This window comes from Scardinius erythrophthalmus (assembly GCF_964197995.2).
Source record: "Scardinius erythrophthalmus genome assembly, chromosome: 15".
Lineage (NCBI taxonomy): Eukaryota > Metazoa > Chordata > Actinopteri > Cypriniformes > Leuciscidae > Scardinius > Scardinius erythrophthalmus.
The window spans coordinates 28,760,484-28,787,853 of record NC_138235.1 but is presented as its reverse complement, the minus strand read 5'-3'; the positions used below and the strand labels follow the sequence as shown (position 1 = coordinate 28,787,853).

General features: G+C 37.4%; 1 protein-coding gene across 6 annotated transcripts in view; it reads left to right on the top strand.

Annotated features, from left to right (window-relative positions):
• kif1b (kinesin family member 1B) overlaps nucleotides 1–27,370 on the top strand; it is a 76,531-nt gene that overhangs the window by 1,564 nt on the left and 47,597 nt on the right. For all 6 annotated transcript variants that reach the window (XM_081386728.1, XM_081386726.1, XM_081386725.1 and 3 more), the window contains exons 2-9: nucleotides 1,139–1,280; nucleotides 21,265–21,341; nucleotides 21,524–21,703; nucleotides 21,926–21,991; nucleotides 22,600–22,778; nucleotides 24,911–25,022; nucleotides 26,803–26,880; nucleotides 27,167–27,232. In XM_081386728.1, coding sequence (XP_081242854.1) covers nucleotides 1,178–1,280; nucleotides 21,265–21,341; nucleotides 21,524–21,703; nucleotides 21,926–21,991; nucleotides 22,600–22,778; nucleotides 24,911–25,022; nucleotides 26,803–26,880; nucleotides 27,167–27,232 — 861 coding nt within the window. In that variant the 5' untranslated portion in view covers nucleotides 1,139–1,177. The remainder of the gene's footprint in view (nucleotides 1–1,138; nucleotides 1,281–21,264; nucleotides 21,342–21,523; nucleotides 21,704–21,925; nucleotides 21,992–22,599; nucleotides 22,779–24,910; nucleotides 25,023–26,802; nucleotides 26,881–27,166; nucleotides 27,233–27,370) is intronic.

Here is a 27,370-nt window from a genome sequence, read left to right as displayed (position 1 = left end):
GTCTTGGTCCTTTTTCATCATTGGAATTATCATAAGCATTCCCACAGCCATGAAAATTTTTTTAAAAAAAAAATTAGGAATTTTTATAAAGTTAATTCCATGTTTTCCCCTTTAAAGCCTGAGTGACGCATTTTTTTAAACGGAACAGTTTCTTGAACCTTTTTGACATAATACAAAAGAAAATCTAAAAAACGTTTTGTATACATTTTTTGGACTTTTATGGCTTTTACAGCCCATATAGTATGATATAATGAGAATATCAAGCTCACACTGAGAGTAGAAAAACATCTCAATTTTTCATTTCCATACCAGTCCATACCGAGCAAAAATATGCTTTTTGGTGCAGAATGTGTTTATTTATTTATATGGCAAAAAAGTAAGATGAAATTCTGATTGCTTGTAATGTAAATCAGTCAAATTTTCAGTGAAAACAGTATAGCAGGCTGCTTGCATAAACTGCATAAAGGTATCTATCAGTCGTCACTCTATATCTCCCAAATATAGCCTATGTCTTAATAAGATAATAGTAAATGCTTAGATTTTTTTTTATCAAAGAAAACTCTGTAGTTTTAATTGTGTGGGGAAAACATAATGCAATGCAATACAATAGATTGCGAGATAATTTGCAAGTTTAAAATTTTAAAATATTAATATAAAAGTTACGCTTAAGTTTACTTTTTATAAAATATAAAACTCAAAAAGATGTGTACCACAGCCTAAATGTGGACATTTTTAGAATTATACTAAAAGGTCTTATACTTGCTAAAAATATTTAGAGGCCTTAGAAATTCATGTATCAATAGAGTTATAGAGTTAAAGTCATTGACATTTATATTTTATACTGCTTATTGTGAAAATAAAAATAATTCCAAATCTAATATCAAGTAGGCTAAACAGAAGTTAGGCTAATTAAAAAGTCATGGAAAATCATTAGTCAAAATCTGTGGAACCATTTATCATCTTTTTCTTTCATTGCATAAATTATGTTATGGTGCCTTCTGATCTATTTAGAAGTCTTGTTTACTCAATGCAATCTGATGAGATAATTCTGGATAACGTCTGTGAAATGTGTTCTTGTACCTTTAGCCTAATATCTGTGACAATGGAAAAAACAACTTTATTTTGTTTCTTTTTGTAGGAGAACATTTTGTGGGATTGAATCACAACAACTTCAACCATGTCTGGCTCAGTGAAAGTGGCTGTCAGAGTGCGACCCTTCAATTCAAGGGAGACCAGCAAGGAATCAAAATGCATTATACAAATGCAAGGGAACTCCACCAGTAAGTATATACTTGTCTCTATGGCTCTCATACTTTGTTTGAATTGTAAGCTTCTCGTATTTGGTCACATGCCTCCAGACAAGGTGGCTCTAGTATATGCTTTTGGCTTTAGCCTATGAGATGTTCAGAGTTAGATAGCGTTCAAGTTTTATTGGAAATCTGCAATCTGAGTGACTGAAAAGAAAGAATAGAAGTGGAAATGATATTCTGTTTGATCTTGAAGGGAAGAAGAGCCTCTCTGTGTGAAATCCCCTTCCTTTGGAAAAATGAGAGGACTCAAAGAATTTCTGCCTGAGGGACTTTAGTGTGTTGAGGTGCTGAGTGTGAAGATACTGTCTGGCTTGAACCTGCAGCTCGGGTCTCTTGTTCATCAGTTTTGCATTAGTTTAGTGTTAGAGGAAGAGAGAGCCAGTGAAAGGAAATGAGTTGATGTTATCGCCCGTGTTTCGGGTGTTATCGTTTTTACACCCTAATGAAGAAGAACGCCTGACCACACATCAAGAATTCATGGACCCTTTGATATAAAAATTGTCTCATTCAAATTTTTGAACTTAAGAGTTTTTCATACCATTATGATATTTGACTCATTTGTAGAAGATATGTAAAAAATCAGTCCTCGTGCATTCTGAGCGTAACTCGGCAAAACAGATCAGTCCTTGTGCATTGTGAGTGTAACTCGGCATACTGTATTAGCTGTTTTTTGGACAACATATGGGTTGTTAACGTCCATTTGCGAGCAGTGAGTTATTGTGCTCTCTGAGATGTGATTCATCAAACTGCTTTGAACAAGGTAACATTGAACACAGAAATGGTGGTGTGCTAATTCTTAAGATGCATTAAGAAAGAAAATATGGACCTATGTAACCTTTTAAGTTGCAATGACAGCATGTCAGTGATAAAGTACCCAGCGAGGGTTTTTATATATAGGGATAGATGTAAATTGACACTTGAATTGGTTTTAACTATAGATATCCATTCACGTTTTTCAATTCAATTCACTAGCTTTTGGTTTTGGTTTGATTATGATTCATTTGTCTATTTCAGTAATAATTAAGGTCAGTAATAAATAATCCAGGTCTACACTTTGTGTATATTCAAGTTTATATAGCCTGCACTTTATATTCATACAAATGAACTGGTTCATACGAGTCATTTGGTTGTCGAGGTGTAATAAACACTGGCTCTTGGGTTTTGTAGAATCAATTAAACATGTTCAAAATAAGATTGAGATTAATTGGAAAATCAATATTTACCCAGCCATAGTTTTAACTTCATGAGGCTTCAAATCTCATGAAGGAGGATGCATTGGACTAAGTTAAAGGGGTCATGACATGGATTTTTTTATTAATATTTTGATACGTTACTTGAGGTTCACTTATAATGTTAATTAAGTTTTTTGCACAAAAAAAACAAAGATGTGTATGCAGAAAAAGTATTACTCTATTGCAAGTGAGTGTTTTGAAAACATTATCCATGTAAAACCGTAATTTACAGACAAACCATTATGAAATTTTTAATTTTGGATGATACCGATTACCGATAGATAGCCGATACTACTTTATATTTGAAAGCCAATAACCGATATATTGGCCGATAAATCTAAATCTAAATTTATATACATTTTGAGATCCTGATTACAAAAACAAAAGTCTCACAATTAAAAGCCATTTTAATGAAACCATATTGTGGATGAAAATGAAAAATAAGTGCTTATTATTATTAATGATGCATCAATGTTTTTGAAAATAAATAAACAATATTACAACATATGCACAATATGACGCAAATGCACAAGTGAACTTAAACTAAGTTACGTGCTAGTCAGAATATGTAACTCCTCTTGTGGATTCGCTCTTCCCGTAAACGCTCTGAAACACAGCAACTAAACCCCAAGAGTTCATAATGCTTTATTACAATAGTGTTCTCTTTATAATGTTATGTAGCCTATATGACAGACCCAATCATAAGCCGCTTTCCGACCGGAGGAACCTTTTCACAGTTCCTAGAACTATTGACTAAAGTACCCGGATGTTCCTGCGGTGCGAACACGCCGACTAGGAACAATTTTAGTTCTAGGAACTTCATTTGTAGGAACTAATTTAGCTCCTACTTCAGAGTAGGGTCTAAACCAGCACTATAGGAACTACCCGTGATGTTAGTGTACGCTGATTGACCGAACGCACGCGGAACACCAGCACCCGCCATTTTTAAAACAGCTAGAATGTAAACACACAGATTATAGCCTATATTTACTCCATAAACTAACTAGCCTATACAAACATGGAAACAGTGATAGATGGGTCTCTAAACCTTTATGCTGAAGAGAAAATCCAACGCAACTTTGAGGGGACCAAGCCAAACATGATTATGTTTATCTGCCCAGCTAGCAACACTGGACATCAACCACATGGCATAACGTTAGGCTAATAACCTTTTTTCATATACTGTCTACTTTCTATAACAGTTCTATCTAATAAGATATTAAACAGTACTGTTAGACAGATTGCTAACTAATAAACACAGAGAATGTGAGCATTGTTTGCTCTGGCGTTCTGAGCGCCGCCAAAATAAAGGTCCGTCGCGCCGTCAAAATAAAAGTCACCGTGCTTGCGTCACTCCCTTACCCCTCCTACCATTTCCTATGGCCACTTGGCCAGTGCGAACGCAAACAGCAAAACCGAGTTTGGGGGAGAGTAGTTCATAGAACTGTTTAGAAGTGGACAGTTCCTAGAACTAAGTTCCTGTAACTACTTGGTCGGAAAGCGGCTATAGTGATTAATGTTGTGCATTGCTGTTTGAGCTGCGTGTGCTGAAGCTGAAGAGCTGAATAAACAGGGGTAAACTGAAGACCTTTGCTAGAGGCTTATTTAACTCAACAAATTCACAATCGAGCTTGACTGTACTAGTCATCTATAGGCTTTAATTATGCAGACAAATTTTTGTCATCCTGAATAGTTAGGCTGTGAGAGAGACGCTTTTGTCATATCAAACATTTTCTTCATTAACATAATAATTATTGGCCTGAACCCCATGGTAAACAAAGGGGTCCGTAGGAGGTACAAGGTCACCTGAGAGAAAGCCAGAGTTGCACAGGAAGTAGAGCTCAGAGACCGCAGTCACAATGCACTCTAGCACATATGCGCAGACTGCGTACTGAAACCGGAGCGTGAGGTTAGCTTTCGGCCCACCCTCTTCATTAGGACACTGCTGCAGATGGTATGCTGGGAATGTTGTCTTATCCAGTGCTGAGCCATCAGGGTCAAGGATGCTCGTGGCAGATACACACAGCAAAAAGCAGAACGACCTTAATGTTTGGTCTCTAGTGATTCGTTTGCTCTGAGATGTGGTAACCATGGTGATGTCCACTGCTTAGACTGCATCTTTAAGATGAATGTTTGTCTGGACCGTTTGTTTACCTTGTACTATGGTGTGTTCCTACGAAGATGCTCTCTCCATTCAGATTGAAGCAGATATTCTTCTTCTTATCACTGTATCTGCTGCAAAAGCTCTGTTTCTAGAGGAATATGTGGGCTTTTGCTTGAGTGAAGTATAAATATCGTCTTTGGAAGTTGAATGTTGCTATTCATGTGTGTGTTTTTTTTGTGTGTTGTATCTGAAAGAAGAGATATTAATAAGCATTGGGTTGTTTGGAGATTATACCTGTAAAACCTTTCTCTGTCTCACATCTCTCTTGAGAGATCTTGGCCCTTTGCACTGAATCTATTGTTATTGTGACCTTTTCCTTTATGAAGGGAAAACTGTTGAGGGAATGAAAACTCATCTCTCTTTTCATCTTCAGCAGTGTGTCGTGAACAAATATCAGCAAAGATTATTGAGTGGGGGATTTAAAGGGATAGTTCACCCAGAAATGTACATTTTGTCATAACTTACTCACTCTCAAGTTGTTCCAAACCTGTATGAGTTTAATTCTTCTGTTGAACACAAAATAAGATATTTTAAAGAATTTTGGTATTTGGTAACCAGACAGTTGACAGTAACCATTGACTTTTTTTCCTACTATCAGGTTACCAACATTTTTATCCGTTTAAACAACATCTTAAAACGTTTTTTTTTTTTAAATAAAACATAAATTATATTTTGAGAAATGTTTTTTTGTTCATACAATGTTGTTTAGTTCCCAATAGGGATGGGCATTTTTGTAGATTTTTCATTTAGACTTTCGAGTATTGTTTGGGATCAAAAATGAGTGGGGTGAGAAGGCGTGTCCGTCATGGCGATAATGAAAATACTTGAATTAAAACACTGTTATGAAAATGTTGACAAATAAAAATAAATATGACATGAATTGTGTCTATCGAAAAAACATTACAACTCGCATCTGCAAGTTGTGAAAAACGCATTCTATAACCAAACTCTTTTCAGGACTCGCATCTGCTTTCTCAGAAAACCCGTGCTGTGTGAACGGAACCGGACTGGACAATTAGTTGTCTGTCACGTAATGCAGTCTGAGAGAGACGCTCTGCACTGCACAAACTCGTTTCTCGTTTCAATATTGTGTGTTGCAGTTTTTCGTTTGTGGTTTCACTTTCGGTAACTTACAGTCACTGTTCTCCGTCAGTCAGTCTTGTGTTCTATGTGCGAATCAAATGCTCCACTCTCCACCCAGATCTAAAAACTGCTGTCGGTTCATGAAGGTTTGATGTATGAACTCGCTGCTAGATTGGAATCTTTTCGTGTCAAAAGTGATAAGACACTTTTATGGAGGTTGCCATCTTTGATATTACTTTGGTCAGTGGTGCTATGCTTACTGATTGAGAATACAGGCTTGACTCCCATTGCAATATACAGTTATTTGAGACGTGTGAGCATTTCGTGAGCATGTGTGAGCATTTCGAGATTCACACCGTGAATGACAGTGTGAACGTAGCCTTAGAGGCTTGTGGATGGGGTCATTTGACCAATAAGTAACCAACCATAATGGTCTAGCAACCACATTAGCAACAGTACTAGCTGCATACTTTGGAAATTCTGTTAGTATATAAAATGGTGTTCCTGTAGCTAATACTCCTCTGACCTCTTATTTTAGACTGTTTCATCTCCGCTAATGAGATGGCGGATGGAGTCATCCTGACAGCAGGCCCTTGGGGACCGCCATCACAGACACAGGAGGGGAAGAGTTGTCTGTAAAAGCTTTGCACACTGAAATTGAGAGACAGAAAAGCTTTTATTGATTGAGAGAGAGAGAGAAAAAGGTGAAGGGAATTCATAGATTGATGTGGTTCGGACACTTGGAAGGTCATCTTGCTCTTGGGCTTTAAGTGCAGACAGAAACGATTGACCTGATTACGGATGTAATCCCGTGAGCGTACCTGAGGTCACCAGACTCCTGCATTAATCCCAGTGACCATTGCAGGTGCATGGGTGTAAACTCAAAATGCCACTTCTCACCTTGCAGATTACAGCTGCACCTGCCACTCAACCCGGTAGATCGATTTCTCAGTTTGGAGAAATTTGGTGATTCTAATTAAAATCCCAATTCAAGATGATCTACTTACATTTTATTTTAAAATATTGTCTATATTAAGAATTGGTTTTTTTTTTTTTTTTTTTCATCTTTAAATCATCTAAGTATATTATCTTTCCTTTAGGACTGTGTGATGATGTAAGGTAGGCCTGTTGCCATTATTACATAATTGCCCTTCTCAACCCTTCTAATCACCATGATTTGAAATTACCATGATTATTATATGCACTTTAAATTACAATCATATATTGCCTTCCAAAATAAGGGAATTTTAAGCAAATATTGAAATGATGAAAATATAAACATATTTAATGTGCATTTTATGCCTTTTTTTGTGCTCCTAATTAACGTATTAGCACTTAAGTAAAAAAAAAAAAAATTTGCCATTAGAAGTCAGACAGCTTTACAATGATGAGTGCAAAATGCAAATAAGACAGAAATGTATTATTGTCGGATATTCTAATTTTCATTCTTCTACTGCTACTACTACTATTTATAATAATAATAATAATAATTATTATTATTATTATTATATAGGTTTTCTAACATATAGTTGATTCTAAAATGTGTGAATATTTTATTAATATTTAAAATATTTTATAGCCTACATGTCAATCTGCCCCCTTTTGTCAGCCAATATGTCATGATCATGACAGCTCTATGCTCTAATCTAAGGTTTGATTTTGTAATGCTGAAGTAGTTTAACCCAGGAATGTGGCTTCAGTTTTTCTCTCTTAGTACTTGGCAGTTCTGCTTTTTCTGTAATGCCTCATTTCTGCCCTTCTTGTCAGCTGTTTTCCATTTAGCTTCCTTTTTTGGTTCCTCGCACTGTGCTTGAAAAAAAAACAAAAAAAGGTTAGATGTAGAACAGCTGTTGCAGACCATCACCGTATACCTCAATCTTTTACCAGCCGTCAAGTTGCTGGCAATGTCTTATTACATTTGTCTCCTTTATCACTCCCCATCTGTAACTCTTAAACACCGGCTGCGTCTCAAACCTAGTGCGTTGTCTTGCTCTCTGTGTCTTATCTGAGCAGCTTGTCCATGTACAAATAATTAAAATTGAACATCTGAAGAAACTGGCTTGGGATGCAGTGTGTGTGTGTGTGAGAAATACTCTCAAGTTATTTTTTTCAACTGATGTATTGTGATGAACTGTGTTTCTGATTTACTGCAGGCCAAAAATAAAACCTCGCTAATAGCATAAGTTGGGGCTCTCTGACCAGCTATAGAAACAAACAGGCTCATATACACTTAAAGACCACAGCAGCATGTGAATTATATGAAATATGAGTGATGATCCGAAGTCGCCCTGCATTCACATTCATTTAAAACACTCATATAATTGTCATCACAGATTTGCTGTTTCTCATAAACTGTTTTGCAATATATTTACAAAGAGTTTGACATTATCATGTTGCTATGCTAATGCTGCAAAACTATGATAAGCATAAAAATAGCACACGTAAATATTGGATATTTTAAATTACACTAACTATTAATCTATACTTTTCAGTGACAGTGAATGTAGTATAATTATTTATAATCATTTCCCTTCCCTGAGCTTGTTGCAGTGTATAGCCGTGTGCAAAAGTTTTGGCAGTGACATAAATTTTGTGCTTCGCAAAGTTTGCTGCTTTAGTATTTTTTTATTATTTTTTCACGTTTCTATGGTATACTGGTAAACAATATGCATTTTCAAATGATTTTATTGGCAAAAACTTTCAATATATGCAAAGAATCATTATTTACAGTGTTGACCCTTCATAACCTCTGCAATTCGCTCTGGCATGCATCAGCATCTGGGCCAAGACTGATGTCGATCCATTCTTTCCTTATTAGTGCTCAGAGTTGTGGACTTTTGTTTGTCCACTCGCCTCTTGAGGATTGACCACAGGTTTTCTACGGGATTAAGATCCAGGAGGTTGCCTGGCCATGGATCCAAAATTTCAATGAAATGATCTCAGAGCCACTTGATTCTTGCCTTGTGACATAGTGCTCCATCATGCTGGAAAATGCACAGATCATCACAGAATTGCTCCTGGATCATTGGGAGAAGTTGCTCTTGCAAGATGTTTTGATACCATTGTTTATGCATGGGACTGAAAAGCAACCCCACACATGTATTGTCTCAGGATGCTTCACTGCTGGCATGACACAGGACTCTTGGTAGCGTTCACCTTTTCCTCTCTGGACAATTGATTTTCCAGATGTCCCAAACAGTCAGAAGGGGCCTTCATCAGAGAAAATAACTTTGCACCATTTTCTGCTGTCCAATTCTTGTACTTCCTGCAGAACTTCAGTCTGTCCTTGATGTTTTTGCTCTAAAGCCTGAGACATACCAAGCTAATGTCAAAGAACTAGCGGTGGCGAAAGCTGACTGTGTTGCCTTTCGTCGGCCAAAAATCTTCGCTTAAACACACCAAAAGGACTATTGACCACTGTCAACCAGCACGTGTGTTCTGTGCCTGCGTTTAAGAATATCAGTGTCTACATCAGCAGATATCAATAGGTATTTTCGTCATTCAAAAAGGGAAACTGAAACTAGAACCGCAGATATACAAACCGTGAACAAGTCAGGGCTTGGTGACCATTTTGAATGTCAGTCATGCTGATCACTTTCTTAATTCCAGTCGGCTCATGCTGTTATGAAAATATTTACGCATTGGAATGCTCAGGCAAGATGACGTGAAATTATAACCTGTGCTGTCTTGGCTTCTTTGCTTTGTTTTCATCACTTTCACTTTTATTCTTGTGCACTGACGCTAAGCTGAACAGCCAATCAGAGTTCTCTCTCTCAACATGCTGAATCGGCCCAAAAAACCCAGATGGCGTCCAACTAGAGGCAACCGACGCTCAAAAAAGGCCAGACGTTGCCCGATGGCCGACTGTCTGTTGGTGTGTCATGGGTTTAAAATGCTGATTTTAAACAGGGTCAGCTTTAGGGTTATGGCTGGGGGCAGTTTTAGTATCTATAGGATTTTAGCAGAAACTATGGTTATTATGGTAAATTTGATAGATTTCATAAATCTTGCAGATGAATTTCTATGTAAATACAGTTTTTTTTTTATCATCCAAAGATAATTAATTTACTCAGGACATTTCCTTGTACAGGGAAGCCGGCTGTTTGCTGTGCCAGTCTGGTCTGTAATTACCCATATAGCGGGGTTGATCTGCTGGAGTGGTGCAGGATGAGATGAGCCGGGGGGCGGGTGGGAGATCCGGACTTCGTCACGTGCACGAGAATGTGAGAGAGCATCACTGGTTGTGCTTGGAATGGTGGTATTTTCTTTCCGCTATAAAGACATGGATGCATAGACAGCAACTGCAAAGCAGATGAAATTAGGCCAAAACAGTTCTCCATTCACGTCACATGACTGAGAGTCATGTGGAAGTTAAGGACAAGCGGTTATATCACCTCATGCTCACAATTAATCTTATTGATGTAAAATGACATTCCACTTCCTGGACTGTCTGCAGTGAGGTAGAAAAACAGCAGTTATTACTTGTTATTCTGCTCCAGTGAATCTTAAAGTCAACATGAAACTACATTCACTACTCCTTTTTACTTATGTAATGTGTCACATTTCTGAATGAAATGTGATATTCAGTGAGAAAAGGATTGATTAGATTGTGAAAAGTGCTGCTTAAATTATTGTACACTACCGTTGAAAAAATTAGGGTCAGTTATTTGTTATTTTTGTGTGTGAAAGAAATTCATATTTTATTATGCAACAGGGAGGGATGCATTAAATTGATTAAAACTATCAATAATAGACTTTTACACTGTTACAAAAAATGTATATTTCAAATAAATGCTGTTTTTTCAACTTTCTACTTATCAAAAATATCACTCTTTTCACCTCATTGAATAATAAGAAACGTTTCTTGAGCACCAAAGCAGCATATTAGAATGATTTCATGATTTCAGATCATGTGACACTGAAGACTGGACTAATGATGCTGAAAGTTCAGCTTTGACATCACAGGATAAATTACATTTTAAAATATCAAAATGGAAAAAAAAAAACCAAAGTATTTTAGTTGTAAATTAATAGTATTTAATAATATTGCTGTTTTTACTGTGTTTTTGATTAAATAAATGCAGTTTTGATGAGCATAAAATGCTTCTTTCAAAACCATTAAAAAATCTTTCTGACCTTAAACTTTTGAAAGGTTAATTACAAAGCACAGCAAAATACAAAACAACAGCGACTCATAACATTTGTTTTTTTAAATAAATTATAAAAACTATTCATAGTCGGAACCCTCTGCTTTGTAATTAATCATAATAATTCATCATTATTGGTCATTAATAAAATGACCAATAACCTTAACCGTCATCAGAGAACCGTGAACATGCAAATGTTTTGTTACATTTTCTTTTTTAAATATTCATTTGAAATCTCAGGGCGTAATTCTAGTAAATATTTTAGGTCAAAGCGACTGACAAAACATTTGTGAGTCCCTGCTCTAATACCTTTCTTTGTCTCCTTTGCTTTACCCATTCTCTCACTTTCCAACTATCGCTCACTACCATCTCTCTCTGTCTCGCTCTCCAATGCTGGTTTCTGTCTAGTGAACTGGGAACTGAATGTGAGAGTGGCAGCAGATAGAGCTTTGTAGTCTAGGCACGGCTAATCGTGGCCACTACTTTTATTCATTCTGTATTATTCATGGCAATGAAAAGCAGAATTTAGTAGAAAAACAGTGAGTCTGTCCTGGCCGCCAGTCATTTGGCATGGTGTACCTGTAGTCTGGACTCTGTCTGGAGATGGAGGCCTGATCTGCACTTGCATCGAAAATTGCGGTATCACATGCTTTCAATGCCCTTCAGCTAACCTTGAGTCTACAAAGAAATGAGTTTAATTAATCACTTCCGCTGTTCCTTAGATGTTAAAATGGTGTTATCTTCTAGGATTAGGCATCGGGTCTCTTAGTAGTGTTAACTCATGGTACGAAGAGTGCTGACTCAAACTCGCCGTCCATTGAATCCCACAAAACAAAAACCACTGCATCTAACAGTGTTATCGTCCAAATGCTGAGGCTGTATAGTGGGCAGGATGGTGAACAGCTCTTTTAAAGTTCACTTCATTTTTCTGTAGGTCTGTGGTGGGAGGAGTTTAAGGATCTCTCAGTTCACATCAGGCCTAAGTCATCATGGTGTTGGTGTAGACACAAAGAGGCGAGCAAACCCAAAGCCCAATGAACAAAAACATGTGGGCTCAGAGTTATTCTGTTTCTCTGTCTTTGCTCCTTGTTGGAATTCCTTGGAATTCATGTTCTGAAATGAGGCAATCAAGAGGCTGTGCATGGCAATGATTTTACCATAGTCAGGGTCTTGTTAACTACAATGTGAGTGGTTATAACAATTTATAGTAGTGCACATCCTTCTGTAACTTAGTTATTGCTTTTATGAAGAGGCAGCAACAAAAGACATACATTTTCAATAATGTAATTTATTATAATAATGTACCAATAATAATAATTTATTCAAAAATATTTTTAATATAAAATTATTAATAGGTACATTTTTATTAATGTAATCATTTTAACTATTATTTAACTATTTTGTTTGGGCCATTCAAGAATGTGAAGTTCATGTTCTTCCTATTAGCATTAGTGATAATAATAAAAATATGAATTAATAATTAAATTATTTATTTATTTAAGGCGAGACACGGCAGGCAAAAACATCGATTTTTCATGCAGTGGTCAGTTTTGAGATTTTGGGCTAGTTTACTCCTTTAATATGTGTTCATTCAAGCTGCTATAAAGAAAACGCTGAAAATATACATTAAGATTAAGAAGTTAGTATTTCAACGCCACATGCCGAGCTCCGTGAGCCTCCGTCTGTTTACTGAAGTCTGTCATGACCGGTATCGCTGTAAAGCTCTGAGTCTCCTGCACAACGCTATGTAACCAAAATATGGGCATTTCCTTTCTATCAATTGTGAATGTCCAAAGGGGGATTTAAAGCTAACGACGATTTCTCATTTAGAGGTATTTAAATCTTTTACTGCCGTTTTCTCAAAATGAGTTTTTTGTAATTCTCCAGTAGAAACATCTCAGCCTATGTAGCACCTATGTACACCAAACTTTCCAGTTATATACTTAGCAGTATTCTGAAGATATTTTCAGAGGGATTTGTTAATAAATCATTCCTGGCCTGATTTATGTGACATTTAAAAAAAAAAAAAATGTCTAAAATCGATTTTTTTAAGGCTATGGACAGTATATTTAGATTTTCTAGGTAATGAAAGCATATATCCTGAAATCCCTCTGAGTTTTTTTTTTTTTTTTTTTTCATCTTGTGTGTAAACAAAATGAAAAAAGAATTTTGCACCTGGCTTTATCATATGTTCAGATCTATCTACCGAAAATATAGGCCTATGCAAAATCATGCATATTTAATGAGATAATGCCTAATTTGCATAATTAAACATACATGTTTCTGAAACTTGTAATACATTTTTTTTTATATACTTGTGTAAGTAATCAACTGAGGAAGTTTCATGGTGATATCTATTATTTTAAAATTTTACCCTATTCACCTGTAGTGTCTCGCCTTAATTTAATGTAACTTATATAAAATATTGTTGAGCCATTCAAGATGATGAGGTACAAACTCTGCAGTCTTTATTCGTCAGCCTATGTTTAGCTGGGTGATCTGTAAAATGAGTTCAGCTTCCTGGACTTTCCCGTTTCCACTGGCGTGGTGGTTTTATAAGGAGTGGAACGTGTCTGCTGGTCCTGACTGAAACTGAAGAGGTGTCATACTCTCTCTCTGGCCCTGCACTCACTAACACTGACAAATAATATGCTGCTCTGAACCTGATGCTGTTTTCTATGGTGTACAGTATGTTTGTGTATGCTTGTAGGCATGTTATCGTCACACTGTATGTACGGTGCTGACATGAACTTGGCTGTGCTTCAGGAATTCAGAATAAGAATAGTTAGCAAATCACAGAAGTATCCACCATACACAATCTACTGGATGCAAGAAATTCTGCATTTTCAATTTTCAATTTACCTTCTTTTCTTTATTGCTGGCATGCTCTTGCCACATACACGTACGTATATACGTTTGCGTTTGTGTACATACTGTAGCACGTGTCCCATGACAATTTGCAGAGTGTAGTGTGTCAGGAAGGTCTGAGTTCAGAAATCTGCCCATTCCTTCCTTTGGCTGAGGTGCTGTCAGTATGTGAGGCAGCACTTGCCATCTGGTGCTACAGAAATAGACAGGGCACTCCAGATGACATCTTGGCAGCTGGGCTGAGCTTCACTTTTCTAGTGATTTCTATCTCGCATCTCCCTTATTTCACTTATATCCAGTGCTGGAGATAATCATTCAATCATTCAGCGCTCTCATTCAGTCCTCACCGAACCACCTCTCTCCTGTCTGCTTTAATCAAACATGATGGAATCTCATAAATCAAACTTTTTGAGTCAAGACAAGCAGTAAATCTGACAGTTTTTACAGGCACGAATAACTTTTTTATTCTCACCCGTCACCAAGGCTGCAGTTACTTGCTAAAAAAAAATAGAATGAAAATAGTAATATTGTGAAATGTTAGTACAATTTTAAAATAACTTGTCTATTTTAATATATTTTAAATGTTATTTATTTCTGTTATGGCAAAGCTGAATTTAATTTACAGCCTCATTACTCCAGTCTTCAGTGTCACATGATCCTTCAGAAATCATTCTAATGTGCTGATTTGATGCTCAAGAAATGTATCTTATTAAAGGAGAACTCCGGTCAATTTTAACATTGAGCTCATTTTTTTGTACATTTGGAGTGCTGTCAATACAGAGAACAACGACAAAAATCGGTGTTGCCTACACCGAGTTATTCTATTTTTAAAATTTGCACCCTATTGACTTCAATGGGGCAAGTAGTAAGCCTGCTTTTAGCCTCTTAACATCCTTGATGTGTCATTACAAGTGCACAGAAAATGTGAGTGATTCCTTCCGAGTGAACACGGGTGAATCTGACTGCAGTAGATGTTAGAGATATAAATAAAAATGAAGTTAATTCAGCCAGCGCTCATACCTCTGTTTACATCCTGTTTTCGGTGGAAGGCCATAGTAATCGATTGTCGAGTTCACGCGCGTGATCATAGGCACTAAACCTATGCGCGTGAACTCGACAATCGATTACTACGGCCTTCCACCGAAAACAGGATGTAAACAGAGGTATGAGCGCTGGCTGAATTAACTTCATTTTTATTAATATCTCTAACATCTACTGCAGTCAGATTCACCCGTGTTCACTCGGAAGGAATCACTCACATTTTCTGTGCACTTGTAATGACACTTAAAGGATGTTAAGAGGCTAAAAAGCAGGCTTACTACTTGCCCCATTGAAGTCAATAGGGTGCAAATTTTAAAAATAGAATAACTCGGTGTAGGGAACACCGATTTTTGTCGTTGTTCTCTGTATTGACAGCACTCCAAATGTACAAAAAAATGAGCTCAATGTTAAAATTGACCGGAGTTCTCCTTTAATGCTGAAAACAGTTGTGCTGCTTAGTATTTTTGTGGGAAATGTGATACAATTTGATATAAAATAACCGTTAATACTTGTTGTAGCATGGTGTATATAGAGTCATACCATCCATCCCTATACTCACCTTCTCTACCTAAAAAAAAATCTTTTTCAAGAGTTTCATTGTGGTAGGCCTCTATAAAGTCATAACAGATGACCTCATGTTTTGTACAGGGCCTGGCATTCTCTGGCGGCGGTGCTTGAGCTCAGTATTGTTCTTCAGCCTTCCTGTTTTCATTCTCTTTCAGTAGCCGACATGAAAACTGTGTGGACGGCATGCTAAGGCTTCACTGAGACTTCTCAAAAGCAGTAACTGAGCCCAACACTGCTCAGAAGCAAGAGGATGAGCTTAAAGCTCTGTCTGTATCCTGAAATGCCCTTCCATAAACTATCAGATATTGTTATGATGTCAAACAGCCGTACGATGTTTATGAGGAACTTGCAGTGATAGGAGGAAGTTACACTTTTTTTGTGCACCACAACATCTCTGCACTGGTGTTTTCCATTGCTCAGTGAAATATTGCATTGATATACTAATTCTCTGTTCTCTTATTGTTTCGAAATAGTCATTGGTTTAACCTTCTAATCCACATGGTGTAGTAAATAATAACAGTATCACTTTGCAAGTAACGGTGAAAAGAGAAGAGTGACGAACTTCTCAAGGGTTTGTGGGCACAGCCTGTGTGGTTCAAGCTGCTGAACACCCTTGGCATTTGCTAGTTTCATGATGATTTGTGGTTGCTTTTGATCTTCAGCACCTGTGAGAAGAAAGTGGAGCCTGTGTGTTGCTCTCTGCTGCCTCAACAGGCAGATGGGTGTTCAGTCCACAGATCATTCCAGATGGGAACACACTCTGTCCAGTTTAAGCTTTCCTCTTAAGGATACAGCAGTATACAGTAGATCTGTGTTCGCAGATGCCATTCTGGGTGTAAATCTTGGCAGGTGGATATTTGTTTTGCTATCGTTATGTTGGTCTTGGGTATTTTCGGTTGTGTCTTGGGGATTTTCTGTTGTGCACTGTACAACAAAAATTGGCTAATTGTAAAAACCCGGCAATGGATTTTAAATCCAATGGTTAATCAATAGTACAGAAACTTTTTCTGGAACCAAAAGTTTTCTGTAAGCAGCTAAAATGTACTTTCCTCTGCAACTTAAGGTACTCCTGAGGATATATTTCAGATGTTTAATGCCTGTTTTTTTTTGTTTGTCTTATAATAATGCCTTTAAAACCACTGCAGGCTGTTAGCGGTGGATATTGATTTGCCTCTGGACTAAAGAGCAAAGTCTCATGGGGTCCGGAGCAGGAGACACATATTCCACCGCATTAGGCCGGGCATGTCTGCGATTCTCAGGTCATCTCACACTATCTGAAATAAGCCCAGGTTTATCATCACAGTCTGAAAGTTGATGCGCTTTGAGCAGACAGATGGGTTTTTCATTCTTTCCTCTAAGCTTTTCCTGTGCACATGCAGGTCAGCTGGTGTAGTCTGCTAACTCATTTAAAATCCCTCCTGCTTGAGTTTCCTACAGTGATGAAAGCCATTAGCCTTCTTCGTGCATCTGTACCCAGGCTTCCTAGTAGGAAGACAAACGTGTGTGTGTGTGTGTGTGTGTGTGTGTGTTTGTGTCATTGCTGTGCCAACCTAATTCACCCCTGAGTTGGTTTGTCAATTGGCTGCAGAAAGTGAGCATTTGCATAATTGTTTCTCTCTGGAATATCTTGCCGAACCAGTGTTGTATTTGTGTGTGCAAGTGAGTTAAACGTCCAATCAGACTTCGTTTTTGATGATCACATGACATTAAGCTGGTCTCAGCTGAAGAGGACTGGGGATTGGGGTCAGGACATTGTTTGGGAGGAGTGAATAGCACGTTTAGTTTTGTATTTGCATAATGACCGGCTCTCCGTTGGCTGATGGTTTGTGGTCTGCTCAAGCGTTTTATCTAAACATAATTGTGTGAGTTGAGAGGCTGTTTTGAGAGGTTATTCACTCAGTTCAGCCACCTCAGTAGCAATTAGCCTCATGTTAGCTTCATACTGTCATTCACAGACAGTTTGAGGAGATGGGCCTGGCTAGCTACACTACCCTTGGCCAGTGAATGCTGTTCATTTTCACATTCGAACAAAAAATAGGCTATTTTGTGTAAAAAATAATTCAAACTTTTAAGTTAGTATGGTACACCCTATTCAACAGTAGGATACATTTGGAATATAGTATACTGAATCCCTGATACAAACAAGAAGATAGTCAGCTGCTTTCAGTAATGTAATAAAATGTTCACTCTGACAGCTCTATCCTAGGGCTCACTTAAAGGGAGGTAATTCCCACAGCGAAGTGTTTCTCCCTTTTAGATAATTATTATTTTTTTAATCAAATATTTAGTCAATGATCATGTTTTTCTCCAGTTTTGACTTTAAAACTTAAACATACACATTTTAAATATGGCCGCTTAAACCAGAAGTTGCGACCGACTTTACTTTTACAGATTGAAACAGAATATTAAATAGAGGGCTGTTTTTTTCCAAGTCATCAGTGGTGGAATGCCAATGCCATGTACTCTTTTTAGTCCATTTTACTCTTACTATACTACTATACTATTAGTTAGGATAAGGGTTAGTATTAGTTATTGTGTAAATAAAGAACATTTGCATGTATATAGCATACACTATGTATACAAAGTGGAAACTATGTATTTTTTTTAAACGGCTTGCTCAGTTGACTGTTCATATGTATTGAATCTTCTCAGGCCTAATGTGTGGCTTAATGTCTAATTTACAAATCCTAATGCTTTCATTTGAAGCCTTTTACATGTTCAGCCAGATTTAAGGGATTTTCAAACATGAATATGTGAATTTTAAACAGTCTAATGGCATTACGATTGTCACTTAATTTGGGTTTGATATTTCAAGCTTGAAAATGAAAACAGCACACGTGTTTGAGGGGGAGGTACAAAATTAAATTGTATAACGCAGATGATGATTCTTTATCCCACTGATCAGTGTGGTGGTCGTCATGGTAACAGGCCTTAACTTTTGCTATGGCTTGCGTGAGCAGTTTTGACGTAGGAGACATGAATGGCAAGAGATAATTTGAACTCTTTGTGTTTTTATTTCCCAATTACATTTTAGGGACTTTAATACATAACAGGAAGTGCTTATATAGGCTTTGAAAGTAAAATCCTTTCTCATTTATGCTTTCAATTGAAAATATCAGAATGAATATTTCTCACAAAACATAGTGGAGGCTCTAGAATGATACAAACAGGTGTGAGTGACCCACACATGTGCGGATGTGAGCAAGGCCAGGCTTGTCGGTTTTCCATCTGTCTTTCGGCCCCTGTGCTGATCTTCCCATCTCATCAGTGTTCTGATATGATGGGTGAACAGCACAGTGCATGATGGGAGAGGCATTTATAGTCCCTCTGTGTGTTTTGTTCCAGGAAAGAGGCGCAGAAAGACTGTGGTAATGTAAATCCCTGTGTCCACTGCTCCAGTTTCCAGTTGGCCTTAGGTCAGAAGTGTAATCACTCTTTATTTAGCCTCTCTTTCTTCTGAATGACACAGGCCTGTCCTCGACACTTTGACCATGCGAGGATGCAGGGCACGAGAAAAGGAGCAACCTGGGAACGTATCAGTTATCTTTCCGAAGAGGCACACAACTAACCAGGTTTCTGAGAAAGATGCCTTCATGAAAACTCTTGAGACCAGGATGGTCCTGTGGATTTGTCCTCCTCTTTTACTAGTAAAGCTAGATAATAAAGCTAAGATTAAAATTGATTTGTTTTTGTTTTTTTAGCTTTTTGACAATATTTCATATAGCAAGATTTATATATTTTTTCTAAAATGGATTAAAGATTAAATTCGAATTAGAGTTTTGTTGAAGCTGATTGTGGGCAGCACTTCAACACGCAGCATGGTTGCGTTTGAATTAAATTCAAATAGTTTATTGCAAGAAATATAATATGTCAAAAGTGTTCGTATCACTGAGTGCTGAGGAAGCCGAGATGGTCTGATTGAAGTGGCTTTGGAAGAAACCTCCGGAGCTGAAATTCAGCTATGGTAATTGCCGTTTCATTTCCAACACACGCTGTAAGTGGTAGACCAATCACAACAGATGGGCCATCTGACCAATCAGAGCAGAGGAAGCTCTCGGAAAGGAGGAGTTTAGAGAGCGGGCACTTAAATCAAATGTACTACCTAGTCTGGCAGTATGTGATTTCGGACACAGCTAAGGAATGACACGTAATTATGGTGATTTTTCAGATACTCACCAGCAAAATCATTACAGATAGTGCTGTATATTGAATATTCATTATACACTTTCTAGTCTAGTTTTCAACTGATATCTTGCAGAGAGAAGAGGCTCAGTACTCAGCCCTCCCCTCTCATTTCCACTGAATAATAGATGAAGACTGTGAGATTAGCCAGTGTCCCATAGGTGCTGCTGGTGATTTACTCATTGCAGGGGGCTCAAACGTCCTCATCTGCAGAGAACCTTGTGCTTAATTAGACCATTGACTATTTATGTATAATCATCACCTCTTTCCCTTCTCTCTTCTATCCATGTGCACTTTGAAGTGGAAAAAACACCACATTTCTCTATTTCTGGGCTGATCCGTCACTTTTGTTACAGCGGGAGCAGGAAAGGTTGTTGTAATGTTGTTGTTTGGATTGTTGCTATGACAGCAGCATATGCATCCCATTTGTCAGTCACCCTTTTTTTTTCCGCCCACCTAGCCAACTGACCTCGCCACCCTGCGCTCTGCTGGTGGAATGTGTTTGTCTGGATCGAATCAAGGCTTGAACTCGCTCGGGGGGCCATGGCGGGTTCTTCGAGTCAGTCGAGGGGACTGCAGCAGCTGGCTTTCTGATACCTATAAATATCCTACAGTAGATTCCTGTGGCCCTGCAGACTTTTGAACTGCTCACTCCCAGGCTTAGCATTCTGATGGTGTGGAGTTGTTGAGATGAGGGTCTGGCTGAATATTTGGGACACGCCAAATACCAAACGAGCCTGTAGATTCCTGTTTATTAAGACTGCAAGGATATGTAGCAACCTGCTGAGAGCAAATGGATAGTATGTGAGATATCTGTCAAAGAAAACAGGAAAAGTTCAATTGTATTTCAACTGTGAGAAATTAGAAGAATTGTGGGTAGTCACATGCAACAGGTGGACCTGCTGATCCCACACAAAGACATTTTTGAGTCATCAGTTTTTTTTACACAGGCCCCACTGGATTGAATGTGTCCTCTCTCAATTGTTGAAAACAAAAATACCTCCCAAACACATGGTTTACAGTGGTTGTGGAGTAGTAGCTATATATATAGGCTATATAATAAAGTAGTAGCTATAAAATATATTTAAGTAGTAGCTGTATAAAATGACTTCAGATTTCATTTTAATTTTGGTTCAGTTTTAGTAATAAAACTTATTTCATTTAGTTGTATGGCAATATTTCAAAATTGTTTCATTTTAAGTTTTTAATCTAATATTTATAATTGATATTTTTATCAATTTATTTGAGTTTTATTTTTTATTTAATGGGCTGTAATCGTGCAGTCTGTTACAGTTGTGTTAACTGTAGTCTGTTATTTGTCCATAGCAGATTTTAATGTTTACAGTTCACAGGCTGTTTTCTGTGAATTGAGTACACATTTTTATATTCAGTCAATAAATTTCTATCATGCAAAAATTATTCAATTCAACATTTTTATTTTAACGAGTTATACATTTATTTAAATTTTATTTATTTTTAAATTACAAATGATATTATCGCCATAACTATTAAAATAAATGAAAAGTATATCTGACAGCCATCTTGTCACCTTTCACTCTAGATATTGGTGTCATTATTGGGTATTGAAACAACCCATATTGGTCAACCACTAGGTGTTTTGTGTGAAAAACTGAATACTGATATATACTGAATTTCCCTGTCTTTTCCAGCTATTTTGAACCCCAAGAACCCAAAGGAAGCACCCAAATCTTTCAGCTTCGACTACTCGTACTGGTCTCACACCTCGGTAAGTCTCATTTTCTCTCTCTTTCTCCTTCTGTCCTTTTCCTGCTCTTTCTGCTTTTTCTGCTGAGCTGGCTGAGTGGACAATAAAATGTGCATGTGGTCAGGTTTACAGCTGTAATTAATCATCCTCCAAAAAAGTCTGTATTAATGTCTTTTGTTACCTTTTCTGCATTTCTGTGTTAGCCGGACGACCCCAGCTTTGCGTCACAGAACCTTGTGTACAATGACATCGGAAAAGAGATGTTGCAGCATGCTTTTGAGGGATATAACGTCTGCATTTTCGCCTACGGCCAGACCGGAGCTGGCAAGTCCTACACCATGATGGGAAAGCAAGAGGAAGGACAGGAAGGCATTATTCCTCTGGTACGTATGTAATATCACAGCATATGTATCACCTTAATGGATCCAGAGTAAAAGACATGCTTAAGAGCTCAGCAGCAACTGAGATGTTTCTTATCTCAAAGCAGACATTGCCAGAAGACATTAAGGCATTAGCTCTCCGTCTAGCACGTCTAGCAGTTATTTGTGCTCTGTATCGATCGCTCTCTCTTTCCTCCCTAATGTGCTCTTTTGTCCCCTTCCCAGCTCTGTGAAGATCTCTTTGAGAAAATCAATGACAATAACAATGAGGAGATCTCGTACTCGGTGGAGGTGAGCAGCAGACACACCATGACTCCTTAGTCCATTCCTGGGACTCACTTCACATGCTCTCCTTAATCTGTTGAAATGCTTTTTTTGCTGTGTTACCTAAAAGCATTAAGCTCAATAGAGGGGGGTGATGGGTCTGATCAGAGCCCACTCAAGTATTCAGTAACTAAGAGTAAAACATGTTCAGCTACAAACAAATTGGCAGTGGTATTAAATATGCTGTAAAATATTTGCTCTGATGCTTTTTAATTTTGGTATGAGTCATAATTGTTTGCCAAAAAATATACTGAAGACAATTGAATGCGTTCGGATCTGAAATGGATTGTGGGTTTGGTGGATATGCATGCATATACAGTATAACATTATAAATGTCTTTACTGTCACATGATCAACTTAATGTGTCCTGTCCTTGCTGAATAAAAGTATTGATTTCGTTAAATTACATTACTGACCTTAATCTTTTGTATGATAGAGTATCTAGTGAGTTTTTATTTTTTTTGGATTTTTTTAAGGCAATGTGTGGAATTTTACAGAGTAGATTAATACAGAAATATATATGTTCTTTTATCTCAGGTTATATATTCTATCTAATTGTTATATGCTCATTGTAGGTGGCTTATATGGAGATATACTGTGAGCGAGTGAGGGACCTGCTAAACCCCAAGAACAAAGGGAACCTACGTGTCCGGGAACATCCTCTACTTGGGCCTTATGTGGAAGACCTCTCGAAACTGGCCGTGACCTCTTATACAGACATAGCTGACCTCATGGATGCTGGTAACAAAGCTAGGTGAGAGAAAAATCCGGTAACACTTTATTTTACAGTGTCCTTGTTACATGTGTTATATGAACTTACCATAGTATTAACTGTAAATTAGGCATAATTACATGCAACTAACCCTCAACCAAATCCTAATCCTACCCTAACCCTATAGTAAGTACATGTAGTTGCTTAATATTACTCAGTACTTAAATTTAAAATTACATTGTAACAACGACACCTTAAAATAAAGTGTAACCAAAAATACTATTTGTTGTTAACTCATATAAATCACTATTTTGTGTAGACAATGTAGAACATTTCAAATCAGGTACTTATAAGGTTATTTTTCATTTTGGATGATTTGAAAGGTTGGACTTTTTGTCAAGGGTGAAATGCGAAAACTGTTGTTGTAATGTTTCCTCCAGTGATACTCTGACTGACAGTCATGTGTAAAATGTGACTCTTGGGAAGGAGTAACACGCTTCTAATCCTCCCATGCTGATTACCAAGGTTTATTTGTGGATAATGTGACATGTAAAGCCTGTTTCTCACGAGAGCATCCCCACCCTGTGCCATATTCGGCACATTAGATGTGCTGATGTCTAATTCCTGCACTTACTAGCACTTTCCAGGATTATGCTCTCACACTCTGGTGATAAGCATACAGAGCTGTATATGAACTTCCACCTTCTTCAGGCCAAAGATAAAGAGATAAAGAGACAAAGCCTTGCCTATAATACAATGCGGATTAGGGGTTGAACGACTTCAGATTTTCTGATATCAAGTACCGGTATCAACATTTATGTGATTAAAGTTGAGATGACGTCAACTAATCGCTGATGATGTCATTAATGAACAGATGCAGGTTGCCTTGCACACAGATATGGCATATGACACAGCGCTGCCCACAAGGCTATTGCTCCTACATAACAGCTTTTTATCAGTTCTTTTGTGTTGTTATATTTCTCACAGATTTCGGCTTGTTCTAAATCAGATACAGATAAAGTTGCACAGTAAAGATTACATATGAATGCATGATTGAGAGAGAGATTGGGAATTAATTCTACCTGGCAGCGTTTCTCTACTAATAGTGAAGCTGTGGGTTTTAGTTACTAAGAAATATATGCTAGAAGTTAGACCTTTTCAGATTCTAAGTTATTTTATTGATAAATCAAAGAACAGTGTTGACAATACATTTCTGTGCTACTGAATGATTCTGTGTGCGCACAGAATCTGCGCAGGATGTGCATGCTACTGCCTGTATGTGTGTGCGTTACAATGTAGCAGCGCATTAGTTTATGACGGCTGTTTAAAACGTGCATTCACACGATCAATTTTGAGCATCCAGATGGTATAAACATATCTTGTGGAGCGCTCTCGGAGTATGCATTTATTTGACATTTTAACTTGGAAACGGAACGTAAAGTGGACTTTAAAGATTTCTTATCCTGGTGCGCCCTCTATAGGCCATGGTCAGCGAATAGTCGACGTCAAGCTTAAAATGTCATGGCAGAAAATTAGTCATCAAGTCTGTGCAACCCCTAATGTGGATAGTACCATATGAATGTACTATATTTCAATTGTACTTTTACAGTGGGAGGGACAATGGAAGATAGCCTTTTAACTTTTATAATGATTTTTATTGTATTTTTTTGTAGTGCATATTTTGTTTGTTTTCTTTAAGATCAGGGTTCAAACTTTATTATTGTATTTTTGTAATAAATGTAAAATAATAATACATTGCTAAATAATAATAATAATGGGGGTAATAATAATAATTATTCTTTATTATTTGTTATACTTTACTTTTATTAATTAAATAAAAAAAATTCCCACAAAATTACTTTGAGCTCAGGGTTTACTCTAGTTTTGATGTGAAATGCAGCTTGACAGAGATGTTAAAAATAAGGTAAAGAAATATACGATTCGATAGACCATCACCTTAAATTCTTAAATTCACCTGGGAAAAGTCAGTTACTAATAAATTGATTGGGAAAATACCATAACATTATTTAATATCCATTAATACACATTTCTGATGTAGCTTTACTATTTGTTTCACTCTAATATTCATATGTATATTTATTTTATACTTCTATTTATATGCATATTTAGTTTGTGACACTTACGGCACTAATTTTGACCCTCTGTGTCCTCAGAACTGTTGCCGCCACAAACATGAACGAGACGAGCAGCCGGTCTCACGCCGTCTTCACTATCGTTTTCACCCAGAGGAAGTACGACAGCGAGACAGACCTGTCCACAGAGAAGGTTGGATACTTTACACCCATTCACAGCCATTATGACATTTCACAGAGCTCAGAATAGTCCTGCAACACAAAGTCAGCAAATCCTGAACCAAGCAGAAAGGAAAACTAAGAGAAAGAGACCCGTCCCTCTCGTCCTATTTGTGGGGCTCATTGTGTAATTGCTGCAGACACAAAGACAGCTCTATGAGGTTCATGGACACAATAGCTATTGTACAGAGCTACTACATTAGATTCACTACACAGGTCTCACCCTAGCCCTCACTCTAATATTACTCATCCAGTTTGGCAGCGGCACCGCTGGCCGAAACTCAAGCACGACAAAATGAAGAGATGACCCAAGCATTCATTAGCACAATTAGTTTTGCATGCATGCACCAATGTTTTTACTACAGTACCCCAAAACGATTAGATGATTGAACTGTTTAGCAATGATTAATGGAACACCTGATTAATGCTTTCTGAATCAGTTTGATTTGAATCATTAGATTGATTCATTTGGACGTCGCTATATCAGAAATATGTATATAATTTAGTGGTGGGCCGTTATCGGCGTTAACGTGCTGCGTTAACGCGAGACTCTTATCGCGCGATAAAAAAAATATCGCAGTTAATCTATTCTCCAAATTGGGTTGGGAGATGGCTCTATACTACACAAGCTATGATGACGCAATCTACCCGCGGCCGCGAGGTAAACCCGGCTGCAACGCATCATATTCGTCGTCGTCTTAAGTAAACACGGCTGAAAGTGAAAGCTGGTGAAAAAGATCGGTACAACATCCATTATTTGGATAGACAGAGTGTGTGGGGTAACAGTTCGGTAAGTTAACAAACGACTAATCCGTTCTACCACTTCAAATTCAAAACGAAACATATCACTGAATACCAGCGCGCGCGCGTATTATTCCCAATATATCTTAGTGTCTGCACCCGATTTTAAGAATCGTTGTTGTGTTTCTTTTTAACTGAAAAGACATCAGTTAGACAATATTCTAATTTTAAATTTGGGGTTTCATAAGCTCCAAGCCATAATAAACATTAGACCTACTTAAGTCTCTGCAGCTAGTGTACTTAAATTTTATTTATCTGCAAAATTATGTTGTATACTTACAGTTTTGCACAATATATGTTCTCAAAACTACATACACCCTTAAAAAAAAAAAAAAAAAACCTTTAGCAGTTGTTTAGCAGGGTCTGTGTAACCTGTTCTGAAATGGTTTTATTATAATATATATCGTTATCGCAAGAGGCTGCAATGTATATCACAATATGGATTTTAGGCCATATCGCCCATCCCTAATTGATAGCCTATAGTAGTTGATAATAACATAGGCCTACCTAATGTTGCCTACGGACGGTAACAGTACAGTAGTAACCTTTTACAGTCTATGAGTAGAACAGCTTTCTCAAGCAGTTTGTGATGCATTTTGGAAACAGGAGATGAGCCCCTGGTCTAATGCGCCACCTGGCTTGAGAAACCCGTTCTCAAAGACTTACTTTTATAGTCATTGTTTGGGTAGCACACATATTCTAAATGCCTTCGGCAGAATTCAAATGAGCCATTTTAATCTAGATTAATCTAGATTAATTTCAAAATTAATCTAGATTAATCTAGATTAAAAAAATTAATCTATGCCCACCTCTAATATAATTCTATTCCTAATTGACAAAAATCTTTGGACAGACTCCCACATACATAGTATGCCAGACTGAAGAAATTTCCTTTGTGCTTTATTTTGGTGTGTGTTGATCAGTCTGAAAGTATCTGTTTTGTCTTGTTTCAGGTCAGCAAAATCAGCCTGGTGGATCTGGCAGGAAGTGAGCGTGCTGACTCAACAGGGGCCAAAGGAACCAGACTGAAGGTACAGACTAATTTTACAGCCTCTATAGAGTTCCACCACCACCTGCCATATGAAAAATGACTGTGCTCTCCTCCACACTCCTCAAATATTCCAGGAATGTAACATGCGTTACTGAACACAAAACACTTATGCATCAGCTATTTTTATGATTTTAATCAACAAAAGCTAAGGTCACAGTGCATTTAAGGTCTTGTTTGTTTTAAGAGCAATGTATTAAATTTGATTTAATCATAGTTTATTATTATTATTATTATTATTAATAAAATACCTGTTTGTGCTTTCTTAGGAGGGAGCAAACATCAATAAATCTCTAACTACACTAGGAAAGGTTATTTCAGCCCTGGCTGAGGTGGTGAGTAGTATTCATAAATTCTTGCCTGTTTGCCTGCCTGTTTTCAGTACTGTAACTCTGTTTGCTGTGTGTCTCTCTCCTGGCAATGCTTCCCTTCTCAGGATAACTGTACCAGCAAGGTAATCTTTCCCTGTGGTC